Source organism: Bubalus bubalis, chromosome X (genome assembly GCF_019923935.1).
Source record: "Bubalus bubalis isolate 160015118507 breed Murrah chromosome X, NDDB_SH_1, whole genome shotgun sequence".
NCBI classification, from domain to species: domain Eukaryota; kingdom Metazoa; phylum Chordata; class Mammalia; order Artiodactyla; family Bovidae; genus Bubalus; species Bubalus bubalis.
In genome coordinates this window covers 54,071,168-54,090,044 of record NC_059181.1, presented here as the reverse complement: position 1 = coordinate 54,090,044, position 18,877 = coordinate 54,071,168, and the positions used below count along the sequence as shown (strand labels likewise).

General features: G+C 45.0%; 1 protein-coding gene and 1 long non-coding RNA gene across 3 annotated transcripts in view; both read right to left on the bottom strand.

Moving 5' to 3' along the window:
• The window catches only part of SHROOM4 (shroom family member 4), a 246,323-nt gene extending 228,693 nt beyond the window's left edge, over positions 1–17,630 (bottom strand). Inside the window, exons 1-2 of one of the 2 annotated variants that reach the window (XM_006059482.4) lie at positions 17,273–17,629; positions 14,113–14,204 (exon numbers count right to left, since the gene is read on the bottom strand). Coding sequence is in view for 1 of the 2 variants with exons in the window: in XM_006059480.4 (XP_006059542.4) it covers positions 17,273–17,389 (117 nt within the window). In the remaining variant the exon portion in view is untranslated. Of the gene's footprint in view, positions 1–14,112; positions 14,205–17,272 lie in introns of both variants that reach the window. The other variant, XM_006059480.4, reaches the window with a different exon arrangement.
• LOC123332008 lies at positions 1,410–9,489 on the bottom strand. Its single transcript, XR_006548831.2, has 2 exons — positions 6,466–9,489; positions 1,410–2,620 (listed from the first exon to the last, which is right to left on the bottom strand). It is a non-coding gene; the product is annotated as an uncharacterized LOC123332008 (long non-coding RNA).
• Positions 17,631–18,877: the final 1,247 nt, after the last annotated feature.

Sequence of the window (18,877 nt, the reverse complement as noted above, 5' to 3'; positions counted from 1 at the left end):
GGGTTGTGTCTGGGATCCCTCTCCATGTTCACATGTACCACTATTTCCTTCTATTTGTTCCCTTTGTCCTGAGTTCATGTGTGTGTGTGTGTGATCCAAGGCTCACCCCAGTTACTAGGTGTCACAGAGAGACTGCAAAACTCAGCTAGTATATCCAGCTCTTCAAGTCATTTCCTCTTTCTCATTTGGAATGAGGAGAAGAAAGGGGGACATAACCAGTTATTTAGTACAAAAGTTTTACTTGACTCTTTGAGCAAACATTATGGACAGTCTACTCTGCTCTGTGCTGAGAACAGTAAAGATACACGGGACATAGCCATTGTCCTCTAGAAGATTTGGGTCTAGCAAACTGGACACAGGGCAGTCAAAGATTTCTACTAGAAAATCAGAGGTCCAGGATTTCAAAAAGGGAGAGACTTTCCTCACCAAAAGCAGACTGAAATGATGCCCTTGAGTAGGGCTTGAAGGTTAGGCCCGAAAGGAAGGGGAGGGGAGTAGGTCTTCTGAGTGGCCAGTAAGTCACTCAAGGAACATCAGGATGGGAAATTTGGAGGCCAGAACTTCCTGGCTGTGTTGGGGGTGGGGGTTGGAAAGGAAATCACTCTGCCTGAAAATCTGTGTCCTGGAAGGAATGCTAGAAAGTAAAACTTGAGCCCAGTGGACAATAGTCCCTACATCAGGCTAAAGTAGTTTGGGCTCTATTTTGGAGGTAATAGGGAAACAGTAAATAATTTTAAGTGGGAGGGGGTGATCAAAGGGAGGGAAACCATTGAGGAGGCAACTACAATAGTGTAGTTGTTCCAGAAGGAAGCTTCTTCCTGCCTATCCCAGTTCTTACAAGATCCTCCTTCAAAGTTGCCCTCTCTGACTGAGCTCACTATTTTAGAGCTCATTACTACGCATCTCTTTTAAGTTGGGTGAAATATCAATGACATTTCTTATTCTGAATGAGATTCCTAATGTTGTACTGAGGTTGGGTCAGGGACTTTTAAAAAAAAAAAAAAGTAGAAGCTTCATCCCAAACTCCTAGTTTAGAAGAAAAGAACAATGATACATCATTTCCATCTCTGTAATAGCATTGGTTGGCTTGACCCCTCATCTCTTCTAAGATCCCAATAGAGTTGCTGCATGGGGAAAGAGGGAGATGGGAGATAGGGAGAAAGGGAGTGAGGAGATGGGGAGAGAGAGAGAGAGAGGGAGGGGAGAGAGGGAGAGAAAGATATGCCAGCACAAGGCAAAACCTGATCGTCAAGTGCTTTTCTGCGGCCTGTTCCAGATCGCTGTCACATACAGGCTTAGACTAGAGCTCAGCCCTAAATTAGAGCTCTAACCTAGAAGATGGGATGGGAGGTGGAAGGGCCCCACCTGGGTCTTAGCAGTGGGAATTAACTCTCCCTGATCCTTAATTCTTTTGGCTTTTATTAGTGGCTGGAAGGGGAGAAAGATGAAACCTGAACCCTAATGCAGCTGAGAAGGGCTAAGAGCCAAAGCCTTCTTTAAGCAGATACAGTATGTGCAGGGCCTGGGCAGGTTTCAGAACACTGTGCATTTCTCCAGCCAAAGGCACGGGAAAACATGAAAATTACATATTTAACCCTTTACATCCAGAGAGGGAGAATATCATCCTCCCACCAGATCTCATACAGCAGAGAGAAACTGGCAAGCTGGCTCTTATAAAAGCCAGAGCACTTGGGTAGTCACAAAAATACCCCCAGCAGTTAGCTATTCCAATCAGTTTCAAATATAAATTACAAGCTATTTCACCTGGCCAGAGAGAAGAGTTAGGTAAAGGAACCCATGTGCCCATTAGATTTTTACCATGAAATGAGTTTTGTGTACAAGGAGGGAGGAAAGGAGAGTGAAGAGACCAAGTTCCATGGCACAAGCATCTTTACAACATTCTGAATTTCAGTTTTTCAGCACACAGAAAAGCAAAAAAAAAAAAAAATTACAGTTATAGAAAGCAAATCTAAGAATGGAGGTAGGCAAGGGACTGGCACACCCACCTGTACACAAAGTTAACTTTTCCTGAGAATTTTCTGTAAGTATACAGGGCATCGGGTTAGATAATCATTCCAAATATGCAAAAGTCTCTTAATACAGTGATGTTTTCTAGCCAGATTTGCAGCAATGAATTTGTGAAATAAATCCCTATCTCCTTTTTATTTTAATGTAAAACTCAGGATGAAAGTACAGTGAAGACACCACTGAAAACAAATCATACTTGCAAATTTAATAATGTTTTTTCAAAGATCCCTTGCTACTGTAGAAATATGAACAATGATATTCACAGATTAATAATACTCCACTATGTAGACAGCATAAAACTACTGACATCAAAAATGCAATCCAGACTTGAAACTCCAGTGGAGTTTGCCTTATCAAGCCCACACATTTTACTTTTCATATACAGAAGACAATCCTTAAACAAGTTGGCAAGACAACTGATGTTTTTTAACAGCCTCAAACCTTTTAACATTTCCAAATTCATGTCTGAATTTTCATATTTTGAGTTTCTTCTCTTTTTTATTTGTTCGATTGTTGGACTTCCCCATCACTTGAAAACACTCGGTTAGGCAGAAAGAACTGCAGCCAGTAATACCTCAGGTGACTAGGCAGCCTGCAGATTGGAGGAGATAGCAAGACCAAACTATGACCAGAAAAGTCCATTAAATAACAATGCTGGCCTGTTCCGATGTCTGCTGGGGCATGAGATTGTCTGGCAATTCACTCATTTCCACAACAATCAGCAGATTAGTAAATCATCTGTGTTAATCATTATGTTCCTGAAACAATAATTTGTTGTTTTAACTGACCAGTGGCCTTAAATAAACTTTTATTTTTCCTGAACTGCCTATGGAACACCTTACCTCGATAATCCTAAGGTCTCAGAAGATCCAAAACTGAACTACACCCAGTTAGCCCTCCCAACCTCCAACACCACCAAGAGCCTTTTAGATTAGAAATATTGGATTCATCTCAACTCCTGCCTCTCCCTCATTTCTTCAGATTCCAATGTTATATATTACCACTACCTCTGGCAACTTGCTAATGTATTAACAACAGTCAACATGTTGCCAAGATGACTGATCCTTTAAAATGCCCCCTCCAGTTGTTCAGTGTAGGTCTTTCCTCATGGAAGCACATATATGGCTGTGGTACAGTGTTACGTGCTTTATTTTTAACACATTAACAGTAGTCTTCCAAAAAAACAACAAAATGGGTATGTACTTCCAACCTGAGTCCACTCCACAGCCTGATGTTCTGGGTGCTTCAGAATAACTGACTCAAATCCATTCACCTTTATATCTCATTACTCGATAACAATCAAGCATATCTCCACTGATCCACTTATCCGGCTACACAAGAAGTAAGACAGTGTGCAAGTTACTTAACCTCTCTGTGCCTCAATTTCCTCATTTGTAAAAACGGGGTTGATAAAGGAGCTAATATGTATTAAGATAGAAAACCAGTGCCTGGCTCAAGATATGTACTATGAAAATATTAATAGAAAACAAATAAAAGTGGCATTTATGGGGCTCTGTGCTGGTTTCACAGGCCATAGGAAGAATAGCTCAGCTCCTAGAACAGGCACTCGATAAATTTAATGCATGAATTCAGTTCAGTTCAGTCACTCAGTCGTGTCCGACTCTTTGCGACCCCATGAATCACAGCACACCAGGCCTCCCTGTCCATCACCAACTCCCGGAGTTCACTCAAACTCACGTCCACCGAGTCGGTGATGCCATCCAACCATCTCATCCTCTGTCGTCCCCTTCTCCTCCTGCCCTCAATCTTTCCCAGCGTCAGGGTCTTTTCAAATGAGTCAGCTCTTTGCATCAGGTGGCCAAAGTATTGGAGTTTCAGCTTCAACATCAGTCCTACCAATGAACACCCAGGACTGATCTCCTTTCGGGTGGACTGGTTGGATCTCCTTGCAGTCCAAGGGACTCTCAAGAGTCTTCTCCAACACCATAGTTCAAAAGCATCAATTTTTCAGTGCTCAGCTTTCTTCACAGTCCAGCTCTCACATCCATACATGACCACTGGAAAAACCATAGCCTTGACTAGACAGACCTTTGTTGGCAAAGTAATATCTCTGCTTTTGAATATGCTATCTAGGTTGGTCATAAGTTTCCTTCCAAGGAGCAAGCGTCTTTTAATTTCATGGCTGCAGTCACCATCTGCAGTGATTTTGGAGCCCCCAAAAATAAAGTCTGACACTGTTTCCACTGTTTCCCCATCTATCTCCCATGAAGTGATGGGACCAGATGCCATGATCTTAGTTTTCTGAATGATGAGCTTTAAGCCAACTTTTTCACTCTCCTCTTTCACTTTCATCAACATGCTTTTTAGTTCCTCTTCACTTTCTGCCATAAGGGTGGTGTCATCTGCATATCTGAGGTTATTGATATTTCTCCCGGCAATCTTGATTCCAGCTTGTGCTTCCTCCAGCCCAGCGTTTCTCACGATGTACTCTGCATATAAGTTAAATAAGCAGGGTGACAATATACAGCCTTGACATACTCCTTTTCCTATTTGGAACCAGTCTGTTGTTCCATGTCCAGGTCTAACTGTTGCTTCCTGACCTGCATACAGGTTTCTCAAGAGGCAGGTCAGGTGGTCTGGTATTTCCATCTCTTTCAGGATTTTCCACAGTTTATTGTGGTCCACACAGTCAAAGGCTTTGGCATAGTCAATAAAGCAGAAATAGATGGTTTTCTGGAACTCTCTTGATTTTTTGATGATCCAGCAGATGTTGGCAATTTGATCTCTGGTTCCTCTGCCTTTTCTAAAACCAGCTTGAACATCTGGAAGTTCACGGTTCACGTACTGCTGAAGCCTGGCTTGGAGAATTTTGAGCATTACTTTACTAGCGTGTGAAATGAGTGCAATTGTGTGGTAGTTTGAGCATTCTTTGGCATTGCCTTTCTTTGGGATTGGAATGAAAACTGACCTTTTCCAGTCCTGTGGCCACTGCTGAGTCTTCCAAATTTGCTGGCATATTGAGTGCAGCACTTTCACAGCATCATCTTTCCTGATTTGAAATAGCTCCACTGGAATTCCATCACCTCCACTAGCTTTGTTCATAGTGATGCTTTAACAAGTGAATAAATGAACAAACCACACATACCCAGATCTTGAGGAGCTCATACTGTTAGTTCACTGTAGGGTGAACCAACTGGCCTGTCACTTGTCTGTGTCCTTAGAACATGCAGCACTTGTACTAACTAGAATGAATGCCTTTCTTCCTCCCCAGCCTACCTAAATCCTATATAGCCCTCAAGACCTAGCTTCAATTCTTCCTTTTTTCACAAAGCTCCCAACCACATCAGCCTACAATGAAATCTCTTCTCACTGAACAAATGTTGCTCTTACCTACAGACATAGAGAACAGACTTGTGGTTGCCAAGGGGGAGGTGGGTGGGGAACAGATGCAAGCTATTATATACAGAATGGATAAACAACAAGCTTCTACTGTATAGCACAGGGAACTATAATCAATATCCTGTGATAAACCATAATGGAAAAGAATATGAAAAGAATGTATGTATACATACAACTGAATCACTTTGCTGTACAGTAGAAATTAACACATCGTAAATCAACTATACTTCAATAAAGTTTTTGAAAATGTTGCTCTTAGAACCTAGCCCGTGGTTTCAGCACTTAAAGTAAGGTTTTTGTTCCCTAGGCTTGCAGTTATGTCCCTCTTCAACAAAACAGTCATTTCTATGGAACAGGTCTTCCATGGTGACTATTTCTTATATTCTCTAGCACTTTACAAAGTACTCAACAAATGTGTTGACTGGCGGACTGATTGATTGATTGGAGGCTTAATTGAGAGCCTTAGGTAGGAGCCAAACAAGGCTTAGAATCACCTTTCAAATTGCTGTCTCTTCAAACATTAGCCAGAAATCATGTCTGGTATTCCAATGTCTGCCAGCAGCAAACATCGCATTAAAGATGTCCTGCCACTTCATACAACTTCCAAAGATTTTGTAACTTCATACACTTCATTGTTTAAGTTCAGAATTCCCTTAAGAAAATTTCTGTTTAATAAGGGACATCTGTGGAATGCTTTTCCTTTCTTCTTAAATTGCATACACATCTAGTATTTATATGAGGTAAAGGATAAACTCAATCTCCCTCCCTACTGGAAAAAAGTGTGAATTTTATTATTTTATTTTGCAGGTGAAGAAATGGAGACACAGAAGGGAAAATGACATGCCCAGTGATGCACAAATATTGAATGGCAAATAGAAAGACTGAACTTCGGGTCTTCTGAATCTAAGCTGATACTTCTTACCCTGATTTGAGATTTAGAACAAAATAAAACAATACCTTTCCTTTGACCCTGACCCCTGAGGGGCATATATCGGTAACATTACCAGTTTTTGCAGCAGATTACATTTCTTTAATTTTCTTTCTCTCTTTTCCCAGCTTCCCCCATCATACTCTTACCTAGTTCTTCTCTTTCTTTCACTTATGTAAATAGCTTGGGATGTGGAGTCAGACAGAAGTCAATTTGAAGGTCAGTTTTTCCATGTGGAGTCTGTCACTTAATTTCTCCTGAGCCTCAGTCCCCTCGTCTGCACAATGGGGAGATCAATATCTATCTCAAAGAGTTACTGTAAAATTAGATAAGAATATATGTAAAACTCCTAAAAGTAGCAGTATTTACCACACAGCAGGTCCACTACGTCTCCTATCCTACCATATCTAGGCCTGGATTGCCCATTTTGTTTCAAGAGGTTGCTGAGACACAACCAAATAGCATTACCTCCATCCAATGGGGCACAAGCACACAAGTAGTGTATCCAGATTCTTGCCTGGTCCACTTTCCACCTGTTGCCTTGCTACTCCCTGATTACAATTTCTAATTAACACAGAGCTCCAAACTCTCAGTCAAGTCCTTCAAAGAACATGGGAGTCAAGACCTGATAGTCACCTCCAAGGCTCCAAAATGTCATCAGTCACCCTCTCAGTCAGATAAGATGACATCAAAAACAGCCTACCTACAGAAGTCTGTAGAGGAGCTTTCACTTACATTAAACACACACACATACACACACAAATGGAAAGCAACAAGGCAGCCCAACAAAGACAAGGCTTTAGCTTGTCATCCTCTCATAAGCAAAGATGGGGCAGAAGCCATGAGACTCTAACACCTTTCCAGAATAACTAGTTGAACCAGCTTTCCTCCCAGCTTTACCTCATCTTACCCCCAACCTCCTCCCCCCAAAGAAAAATCAATTTCTGATGGACCATGAAAGGCAGTATAGGAGAACCACTCAAAACTTCCCTGCCAGGGGCTCAGGAAGAGAGAAGACCATACAGCTGGGAATCTGCTGAGTGGCATTAGAGTGGAGGCCAGAAGACACCACAAAGAGTCTGTCCATCACTGGGCTTAACCGTTGATCCTGTCAAATTAGTCCCACCTCCCGCATTCCTCACAGATGTAACATTAAAAGACTTGAGTGAAAGTTAACAGACCATGAGGCATGTCGTCCCTGAGAACATACCAGGAAACAGTCATTTGTGGAAAGATAGGAAGTAGGAGCGTAGAGGAAAGCAAAGCCCTGGATGAACTGCCTAATGTCAGTCAGCCTTTACACCTCCACAGCCTAAACTCGGAGAGAAGATCCTGGAGCCCATAGCATCCCTTCAATAAGGCAGAAGCTTGCCCCACAGAGAGGCTGAGAAGAAACAGGAGAGTACAGAGAGGTGAAGTAACATGCCAAGATTACTCAGCGAGTTGATAAGAGAGTATCAGGAATGGAACAGAGGTCCGGTCCTCCACTGAAACAGGATAGAGACACAGCGTGAGAAAAGTTCCCCCTGACCCAGCTACCAATTTGCTGAGTGTTGTCAAACTTTATCAGCCTTAATGCTGAACTTCTCTCCCCTCCCCCCCCACACACCAGATGCATGGCTGAGCCAAGACGGACAGAACTGGTACAACAAACTAGAAGGGCCCACTGTGACCAAAAAAGAAAAGAAAAGAAAAAAAAAAAAACAAGCTGGGTTTCGGACAGTGAGCAGGGAAGCCAATGAATGAACAAAGAAGTAGTGGCACTTGAGTGAGACAGTCCCAAATGTAGGCCTCAAGCAACTTGGTGCTGGAGGGTGGAGACTGCAAACCAAAGGCCAGACTTGAAAGAAGGGTAGCCTAGATGCATGGAAAATGTGTCTCTGTTGCTACCAAGCAGTGTTCGTTCTGTGGCGTGGCACAGTCATGGACTTTCACTGAAAGAGGAGGGAGTAGAGATGAAGTCAAAGTGGGGCTTGCGGGGGTGGGGGCAGTTAGTCTCTGAGAAACCAAGTCATCTTGATCTTTGCAATTTTGGTGCCCAGCCAGGATGGCTATGTGCCCAAGCAAACATGCCAGTGTGATGTGAGGAAGAACAAATCATCCCTTGGAAAACTAATGCCTAAGACAATCTTTCCATTTGGCCTGTTTATACTAGATGGGGTGAAGGGGTGTGAAGAGACAAACATCTATCCCATTCCCAGTTCTTAGAGCACACTCTTTAGCAGGGAAATATAATACCTCAACTTTTTCATTAATGACTTAGTTGAAGTCTGTCTAAAGCAGGTATTTCAGGGACGCATCAGGAAACAAAGAACTGCCCCCACAGAAACAGTGAAAGTGATCTAAGTACCCACATAACTAATAAAAAAGGGTCACTTGCTGATTACAAGATAACTCAGGTAAACCTGTGAAGTTCAGTTTCAGAGAGATTTAACAATGCAAACACTGTATGTACACACAAATCCTGGCCCCAGCACCAAGGCTATGAGCACCTGGGCAGTGAGAGTAGTAGAAACCCCAAACCCACTTAGATCTGTGTAACAGAAATACCTAGAGCACTTGTTATCCCTGACTTCCACATTGTTTTTCAAGATTACCTTTGTAAATAAGCAAGCTTATTTGAAATTCTGAATGCAGTTCCCTGTAGACAAACTAAAATTGTAAATAAGCAAGCTTATTTGGAGATTTGAATGCAGTTCCCTGTAGACAGAATATTATAAAATGGTGGTTAGGTTCTGTGATTTCATCAAGGATATACTCTGGACCAAAGAGCCCTCTCCAGAACTGTTCTGAACATGGCAACTATCAATAACTGTGTTAGAGGGACATGTTTCCTAGACTTTAACTCTCTTCTCCAAGCCTCTCATCCTTCAGTGATAATGAGGATTAAGCTCCATTTCAATACACTCCCCCATCAGGAGTTTAGTACCAAGAAAAGACATTTGCTCAACTCAGGTGACAATCTGGTAGATGTGAGGACATGGAGAAGGGGTGGCAACGAGACTGTGGATGCAAGACCTCCAGCAGGAGTGACTCCCTTGGGTATTCCAGGTACAGACAGAAGACCTCAGAACAGAGGAATAGCAGCAACAATAGCAGATTTGCAACCAGTGCCAATGACAATGTGCACAGAAATAAAAACCTAACAGGGTTAGAGACTGCCGTGTCTAAATTCTTACCCAGGGTTTCTGTAAATTGGAGGCTTCTTGTATGTCACGTACGGTCAGCATCTTCAATCTCAAACACACCTATTTGTTCCACAAGGGGAAAATTAAGTTCATAGAGGTTATTCCTACAAATTCAAAGCCAGCAACTGGTTAAAGATCAAACAATCTGATGTTCTGGAGGTCTGATTTTTGACCAAATATCACTTCCTTCTTCTATTATACAAATTCCTTGGCTGTAACTCTTTGTAGAAACATATATGCTCCTGGAAGTCAGGGCTTATGCCTTCTCTATCATCTCCCTTAGAACACTTTTTCCAAGGCTGACCTGGGCTAGGGACAGGGCTAGGGACAATTCTAAATACATAGTGCGAGATATGCCCCTCCCAAATCTCTTACGTAGTTGTCCCCATGTAGGTGCCTATGTAGAGGCCTTGGACAGGTGTCGCTTAGCAGCAGCATAGATACTTCCACTAAAACACTTTGCTTGATACAGAGTCTTCATATGGCATGGATGCCAGAAAGAACCAAAGTAGTCTTCAGTTGTTTTAAAGAATGGCCCTACTCAACTTCAGTCAGACGCTTCTCATTGCATTCAGCTGTGGGCTCCCTCACTCAAGAGGAATATGGCCAGGCTGGAGTGTATCCAGAGTGGGAGCAGGAGGCTGGATCTCAGATCCCATAGAGAACAGCTAAAAGAGCTAAGGCTCTTTAGCCTAGAAAACTGAGACAAAGGGACATAGTCTTTGTCTTCAGACCTCCCAAAGGTTGTCCTAAGTCAGAGAACTTGCTCTTTGTGGTCTCAGAAGGCAAAACTAGAACCCACAGAGAGTAGGCAGATGGAGAATGATTGCAGCCCGACAAGAGAAAAAGCTGTCTACAGTCAAAACCTTTGTTTTTTTTTTTTTTTTTTTTTTTAACACTGAACAGGACTGGCTAAGAAGGAAATGAGCTCCCCCATGACCAGAGGAGAACAAGCTCAGGGATACTGCATAGGAGACTCATGGATCAATTGAGACCAGGTGACTTCCACAAAACCCTCCTCACTTTGAGAATCTGTGATTCCAGCCACCTCAAAGAACAGTATTCAGTTAGTAGGCCTCAGTTTAGTCTGCCCTTTGGTGGGGGTGCAGGAGAGTGTGTGGCTAGTGAGGGTAGCCCTTGACTTAATCTCTGCTGTTCTTCATTAACTTTTCTTAGACAGGTCAGCATCTTTTTGCCCTCTCGTTCTGAAGGAGCCTAACTATAAAAACTGTGATGTTCCCTCTAGATAATCATTCCATAAACACCAACCTCAAATCTGAGTTTCTCTTTTCTCTTAAAAACAAGTCCTAGGAGGAGATAGGAGAGAGCATGAGGCAAAATCATTTGAATTCTGTTTAAAGGCAACGTTCAAGTGTCTTCCAGCTGGAGCTGAATTTTCTCTGTCTGAGGTTTTAGAGAAGGAAAAGCCTCTAACAGGCTTGGCCTTTTTTTCACTTCAGGGAGCACACGTGTGGATCACAATAGGTTACCAGTTGTATTATAACAGCCCAGCAGGCCCCAAAGCAGTGTGTAGCCAAAGCTCAGCAGACATATCACCCACTTTCTTTGCTTTACTACTTCTCACCAACCTGATTTGTTTTCCTTTGGATGGATTCCTACCCCATGTACCCAAAAGCCTACTTTCTTAGAGAGAGGAGCAGTTGGGGAGCTGAGGCAGTAGACATCTTTGTTGATTCTAGAAGCAGAGATGAGGAAGGGATTCATCTAAGTAACCAGGGTGTACTAAGCTCACAAAGAAGCAGACCTCGTGAAGGTCCCTTTGTGAATGCCAAGTCCTGGTCTGGGGGTGGTCCTGGCCTGCAACATAACTAAGAAGGTTTCACAGAACTATCACTTCTCACATAACACTACCTGTGCACCCAACAAGAACTCAAAGTTGCAGCCAAATCGCAGCCAGGCCTCAATCTGACTTGATCCGCATCCTCTTGAAATCTCAGCTGCCACTTTGTGTGCTTCAGTGGGGATGAAGGAGAGACTAAAAACTTAAAGAGCATGCCCTGCCCTCTTCCTAGGCTAAGGATGCCACACAGTATTAAGGTTTGTCCAATTTATTCTCACATCATCTGTGCTAATAAAGATGGCGCAGGTATGGCTACCCCCATGTGGCATACAGAAATCTTGGGTCCAAAGAGGATAAAATAATACATCAGTGCACACTCAGCGGAGGAGGTGAAACTTCTTTTTCCTCCAGGCTACTGCCCCACCTGACCCTACTTTGTTTCAGAGCAGTAAGTAACTAGTGGCCACTTCCATTACTGTGCCAGATAGAGACTGTCACAAAAATGGACCAGGAAGATGGCAAATACATAGGATGAGTCTGTTTCTGCCATGTCTTGTCCTCCTCCCCAATTCTCCTCCTCCTTTTCCTACATCCCCCACTGGTCTCCACCCTCAGCCAACCTCAGGGCACATTTCCAAGAACTCAAAATGAGTATAGGAATCTTACAATACAGCTTAGTAATTCTCTCTCTCTCTCTTTCACATATACACACCACAGGAGGATACAGTTTGAATCTCTGAGACCTCTGAGAAGCCCTATTTGATGCATAATCACTGGCACCAGAACCTTGAAAAGGTCACCAATCCCCCAAAGTGGATCTTTTCCAGCGCAGGGAGCCTAGTTCATGGATGACTGTCTACACTGTAGAGGGGGCAAAGGGAGAGCCCTAGGTAGCAAACAGCCCAAATAGTCAAATCTGATTAGAAGAGAATCTCCACTTCTTTCAGACAGGCTCCCTGGGTCAGTAAGGTATAAGATGCTAACCAAAGGCATGGGCCCAATTCTCTAGTGGGTCATGTTTCTTTAGAAACACCACAATGTATGAGGAAATCACAAACCATTCCTTAATGTCCAGGATAATCAATGATAATAGTTGTTTGGGGGAGGGGTGCTGTTTGTCTTTTTTTAAACGTTTCTTCCTTGTTACTTAACTGTTAAAAGAAGTGAAGAGAAGTTAAGACTATATCAGTCTCCACAACTTTTACAGGTGATTCCCTCCTTCAGGGATATCACTGGAGCATATAGAAATGATGACTTCCTCAACTTGATCATTTACTGATCCAAATGTTCCCCCATAACAATTATGAAATACACTTTCACACTCTATGCACTCTTTTCCCACTAATCACATTTCCTCAAACTCCTCCACTCCCAAGATGTCTCCACCTGTTCCACAAGCCATCTCCAAGCATATATGCCACACCAGATCCAAATTTCTTTTGGGTTTTTTCCCATGACACCAAAGGAGGTTCTCCAATATTTCTCACCATGGTTCTGGTACCTTACCTCTGTATCTGCCTGACCTGAGATCATCATAAGTGGTTTGGAGTGACCAAAACAGTCCTCTCCTATTTCCCGAGCCTAGACTCCACCAGGGAGTGTCTGCATCCCAGTCCTCACCTACTGTGGAACCACAGGCTGGCATGCAAAGGGTCAATGGGGTAGGAGGCTGCCAAGACTGAATACACTCCTCAGTGGTATTGCCCCATGTCTCTTCACAAACTGCAGTACCACCAGAAAAATCAAGAAACTCTCCAAGTAGAGGGTGTGGAGAAAAGGGAACCCTTGTACCCTGTTGGTGAGAATGTAAATCTGTGTAGCCACTATAGAAAACAGCATAGAGGATCCTTTAAAAACTAAAAATAGAACTACCATATAACCCAGCAATTTCAATCCTGGGTATACAGCTGGAAAAAACAAAAATTAATTCGAAAAGATACACACACACCAGTGTTCATAGCACCACTATTTACAATAGCCAAGATATGGAAGCAACCCAAGTTTCCATCAACAGGTAAATGGATAAAGATGTGGGGGGGGGGGGTGTGTGCGCGCGCGCACGCAATACTATTCAGCCATAAAAAAGAATGATATATTGCCATTTGCAGCTACATGCATGGACCTAGAGACTATTATGCTTAGTGAAATAGTCAAAAGCAAATACTATATATCATATATATGTGGAATCTAAAAAATAATATAAATGAATCTATATACAAAACAGAAACAAACTGACAGACACAGAGAACAAATTCATGGTTACCAAAGTGGATATGGAGGTGGGGGCAAATTAGGAGTACAAGATTAACAGATACAAGCTACTATACATAAAATAGATAAGCTACAAGGATGTACTATATAGCACAGGGAATTATGCTCATTATGTTGTAATAATCTATAATGGAATATAACCTAAAACAAAAGAATCACTATGGTGTATACCTGAAACCAACACAAAATTGTAAATCAAGTATACTATACTATTGCAGAGTGTTCAGTCGTGTCTGACTCTTTGAGACCCCATGGACTGCAGCCTGCCAGGCTCCTCTGACCATGGGATTTCTCAGGCAAGAATACTGGAGTGGGTTGCCATTTCTTACTCCAGGGAATCTTCCTGACCCAAGGATCAAACCCACATCTGTTGTGTCTCCTGCATTGCAGGAGGATTCTTTACCACTAGCACCACCTGTGAAGCCCCAGATCAACTGTACTTCAATGAAAAATAATAATTTTTAACAAAGAAATTCTCCAAGTAGTAGAACATATGATAGATTTGGAGCCTACCACTGACTCACCATATGACATACCTATGCATGCCAGTCAATGCATCACAGCCTCAGTTTTTCCATCAGTTTCTCCACAACCTTCCTTGACTGCCTCACCTGGTGGCTGTAGAAGGCTAATGAAAAAAAGAGATGTGGAAATACACTATAAAACAGTAACACTGCGTGCAAATAGAACAAAGTGTCATCTTCCTCAGTCAGAAACCCTTCTAGGATGAAAAGGGTCAAAGCTAGCATAGCAGAAAAGACTGGCTACTAGACTGTCACAGTCTTACTTAAAGACTTGAGCCTCACAGTAGACATGGAGACATCTAAACCCAGGGAGGGCAAGTGAAGTACCCAGGATCCTGGTGCTAGTGAATGGCAGAGCAAGGATTAGAACCCAAGTTTTCAATCTGCCAATACAATTCTCTTTCTATACCCTTCTATCCCATCCCCACCAACGTGTGCAGACTGAGTCTATTTCCAAGAAGAAAGCTGTATCATTCTGAAGCATAAAGGGAGGAAAATTAAAAGGGGATTAATGAACTATGCCACATACTATCTAGGCAAGAAAAAAAAAATACAGGTAACCACTGAACTTTACAAAACTGCCATGGCCCCTTTAAATATAGGGCTAACCAGGTTATATGGGCTTCCCTGGTGGCTCACACGGTAAATAATTTGCCTGTAATGCGATCCCTGGATTGGGAAGATCCCCTGGAGAAGAAAATGGCAAACCACTCCAGTATTCTTGCCTGGAGAATCCCATGGACAGAGAAGCCTGGCAGGCTACAGTCCATAGGGTCGCAGAGAATCAGACACGACTGAGTGACTAACACACAACCAGGTTATATGGGCTTCCCAGGTGGCTCAGTGAAAAGAATCTACCTGCCAATGTAGGAGACATGGGTTTGATCCCTGGGTCAGGAAGATCTCCTGGAGAAGGAAATGGCAACCCATTCCAGTATTCTTGCCTGGGAAATCTCATGGACAGAGGAGCCTGGGGGCCACAGTCCATGGGTGTGCAAGAGTCAGACAAAACTTAGCCACTAAACAACAACAACAAACTAGGTTATATATATAGCTGGCTTTTACTGTAAGGATTCAAGCCATTTGGAATATATGGGAGAAATGATTTTACCCCCTGCATAACCAAATATGTGTAATAATGACCCTTCATATATAACAGGGGTCAAGCGTACCTTCAGCAGAAAAGGAATCAGTAAAAGGCACCCTGCCTCTCAACACACGAGTCACTTCCTCAACAGCTTGGCCAAGGAAAGCCTCATCTACCCTCAAATAATCCCCCAGGTAGACCACAAATTGTTGGCTGCCCTGTGCTTAGTAACACCCCCTGCCATGTTTGTGCTGGCTCACAAAACAACCCAGGGCACAGCAGCAACCACTCTCTGTGGTGCCTCTTAGGATGGGTGAGCCCTGGGCAGAGGTGGAGAATGACCTCTCCAAGGCAGGTTGTCTGGGCAGACTGGGAAGTCTGCAAGTGGTGTCAGGATAAAAAGAAAGGGAGGAACTGCCAGACCATGGAGGGCTACATAGACTGTTCTGACCTTGGTGGAATGGAGGAAGAGGAGTTTGATTAGAAGAAAGTCCTGAAGGCCAGGATTCCCCTCCTCAAAGGGGTTGTTTGAGACTGTTCAAATTAAAAAAAAAAAAAAAAGGCTTATTACTCCCTCCAGAGAATACTGGAGTGGGGGGTGACATGCCAGCAGGTGACAAAGTCATCTTAGGCTGGTTAGAAATAAATGACTAGTATGAGGAAAAGGGGTGCCGGATGAGGATGTAGGCTGGTTATTGGTGTTTGGAGAAGCTAAAGATTTCAGTTTTCCCTGACAGCTCCTCAAAGTTCTGCCTCAGCATACCTCAGGCAGCTCAAGGTGATAGGCACACCCCATGATAACTGCCCAGGATTGCTAAGAGTGTGGCCTCAAGGCCTGAAGAACCCCCTACACTAATAAGTTAACCAGCAATTTGGTGCCTGGCAAAAGGGCACAGGTTTCTGCAGGGGTGTGGCAGGGGGCATTCGCCTCCCCCTCCTGAGATGTGACCTACGTTAAGAAGCTAAAACAATAAAGTGACATTTGTTACCCGCAGAGAAACCACATCTTTATGTCTCCAGCACAAATTCACGTTTTCCACCTCAACTGCAATTTGAGCGGGTTGGAAGGGGAAGGGCTTTTCAGAGAAACAAAAACAATCTTAAAACAAACAAAAAAATCAGAATAAAGTTCGTGAAGTTCACTCCCTTGGCCATCTGGTGCCTCAAGGTGAGTCGTCCTGCAAATCTCTCTTCCTAGTTACAGCCCCGGCGGCCCCCACCCCTTACCCTCACCCCTACTCGGGGGTGGCTTGCTCAGGGGGGTTCTGGAAGGCTCGGGAGAGCACCTCTCCCCTGTCCTCAGCTGCAACTTGGCTTCCAGCAGACCACAGCCTCCTAAAACAAACAAACTCTGGCGGCAGCGGCGGCAGCTCCAACACAGCTGCGCTCCATGGCGCAAAAGTTTCCTCCACGCTCCTCAACGTGCAGGAAATCTCGCCGGCGCTGGGGCAGGACTCTGGTGGGAGGGAAAGGCCGAGCCCAAGCCGCAACGCCCCGCCGGCTGAATGGATGTGCGCGCGTCCGGCCGTGGGAAGTGAGGCTGACGAAAGCCACCGACGCCTCATCTCTGTTCCCACACCGGACCCTCGCCCAGTAATCTGCCCAGGCGGGATGGCCTGGCGGTCGATCCAGGAGCAGACACCGCAAAGAAAGCTGCCAAGCCGCCTTGCCTGTCCCTTCAGCCCCTCGCTGTGCCACAAGGGCGCGGGAACTTCCAAGGAGCAACTCCCAACAGCTACCACTTCCTCCAGCTCCAACGGAGGGGAGCAAGCCGCCAGACGTTGGGGAGCAGAAGCGGCCCCCGAGCCCTCTCGGGGGTGTCTGCGCGCGGGACTCTAGCCCCGGACCGGCCGCACTCTCATCCCGTGCTCCCGCCACCCCGAAGGAGTGTCTGCGCTGGGGCTGGTGGCCATACCCCCAGTGCAGCTAATGCTCCATGGTGGGGGGAGACGGGGGGAGCGGGCTTTCATCCCCAACTCCGGCCAAGTTTCAAAGTTGGTCTGAGGGCCGCGTCCCGCGGCAGCCTGAACACCCGCTCGCCCATTCAAAGTTGGGCACTGCTCAGACAGAGCAGCCAGTTCTTACCTTAGACACCGTGAGCGGTTCGCAATGTTCCAGACCCCCCTTAAGGGTGAAGCCCCAGGGCGCCCCCCCTTGCAGCTGCACAGGGACGTACTGGAAGGACCCAGGCCGGTTCTCCATCCTCCGCTCGGCTCAGTCGCGGCGGGACTCCTTTTCTGCGGGGGCTACGTTGCCTCCGCCCCCAGCGGCTCCGCCACCATCGCCCTCCAGCGCTACGCCACCCCTCACCGCCCTGCTCCGCCTACTCTCCTGGCTGGAGACGCTCGGGCAGAGAGCGAGCGCAAGGAGGAAATGACACGGAGCTGGAGAGAGGGGGAGGGGGGAGGAGAAGGAGGAAAAAAGAAAAGAAAAGGAGAGGCGGAGGGATAGTGCGTAATGGACAAGAAAACGGAGCAATGGGGAGGGTCAGTCAGTGGGACCTCGCCTATAAGAGCGCTGGGGAGTGGGAGTGAGGCGAGGCTTCACATCAATTGTTACATTGTTTCATTCAAGCAGCTTCCCCCCCGCCCCCCCGCTTTGGTCCTCCTCCTTACTGCCGAGTTCCCCGCCCCTCCAGCCAGCCAAGGCCAGGGGAGGTGAAAGTCGTTAGTGTAGATGGCCCGCGTGGCTGAGTGGGCTGAAATGCTGGTTTCCCGATTAGCGCGTTCATATTTCTCTGACTACCTTTTTCTTCTGAAGGCCCCGAGAACCGGGTCCTGGGAGGGTTACAAAGCTGCTAATTTGTGGATCTTGCCTAGAGGGATGGAAAGTCAAGCAAGCACGCCAGGGAACACAGTGGGGCTGTGTGAGTAGGCTGCTCTGTGTGTGCGAGCTAGGTGTGTGGGGTCATTATGAAACATTGCCCTGGAGCATAGTTTAAATAAAGAAGCACTTTGAGGATGCCCCCTGCCCAGGCTCAGCCGCACCCTGGCTCAGCGCTGGCGTTTATGGTTTATGGGTAGCACTGTGCTTGTGTATATTCCAGTCATCTGGAGTTTCTGGCACGGCCTTGCACTTGCCCCACTGAGATGACCAAGCCAGGAATCAGAAAACTTTATGACTAGCAGTATTGTTTTCACTTCTAAAGAAACCTACAAGAAAGAGCATCCATTGATAAGCTGGTCAATTAACAATGTTGTTCCTTTTGGAAGAATTGGCTTTTAGACAACGGCCAGAACATCTCTGCTCATCTGTTCAAGCTTGAGGCTGTAGTGTCTGAGCCGAGCTTTTAGAACTGACCAAACAAATACCCACGCTAGTAGTCTCCACAATATTTGAATTTATTATCAAATCTTGGGCTGATTTCTCAGTCTTCGCCTGGACACAGTTACCACCCCTCTCTGAGACGTTTTCTCTGGAGCCACATTCAGGCAGTGAGTTTTTAAAGAGCTTCACAGTAGCAAGCAAAGTTTTGACAACTCAGTCGTGGCTCCTCCATAGGACCCTCCAAGGTTCTTGCTTGTTTAGTCTCTTGATGCCTTCTTATGCACTTTCTTCTTCATCGTCAAGAACACACACCATGACACCCTTCCTTCCACAGTCAGCTTTCTGCAGACAAGGTTGTCACTCTTTGCTTGCATTTCCTCACCTGTCACACCCTCTTCAACACACTTCAGCCTGTGTGTGCCT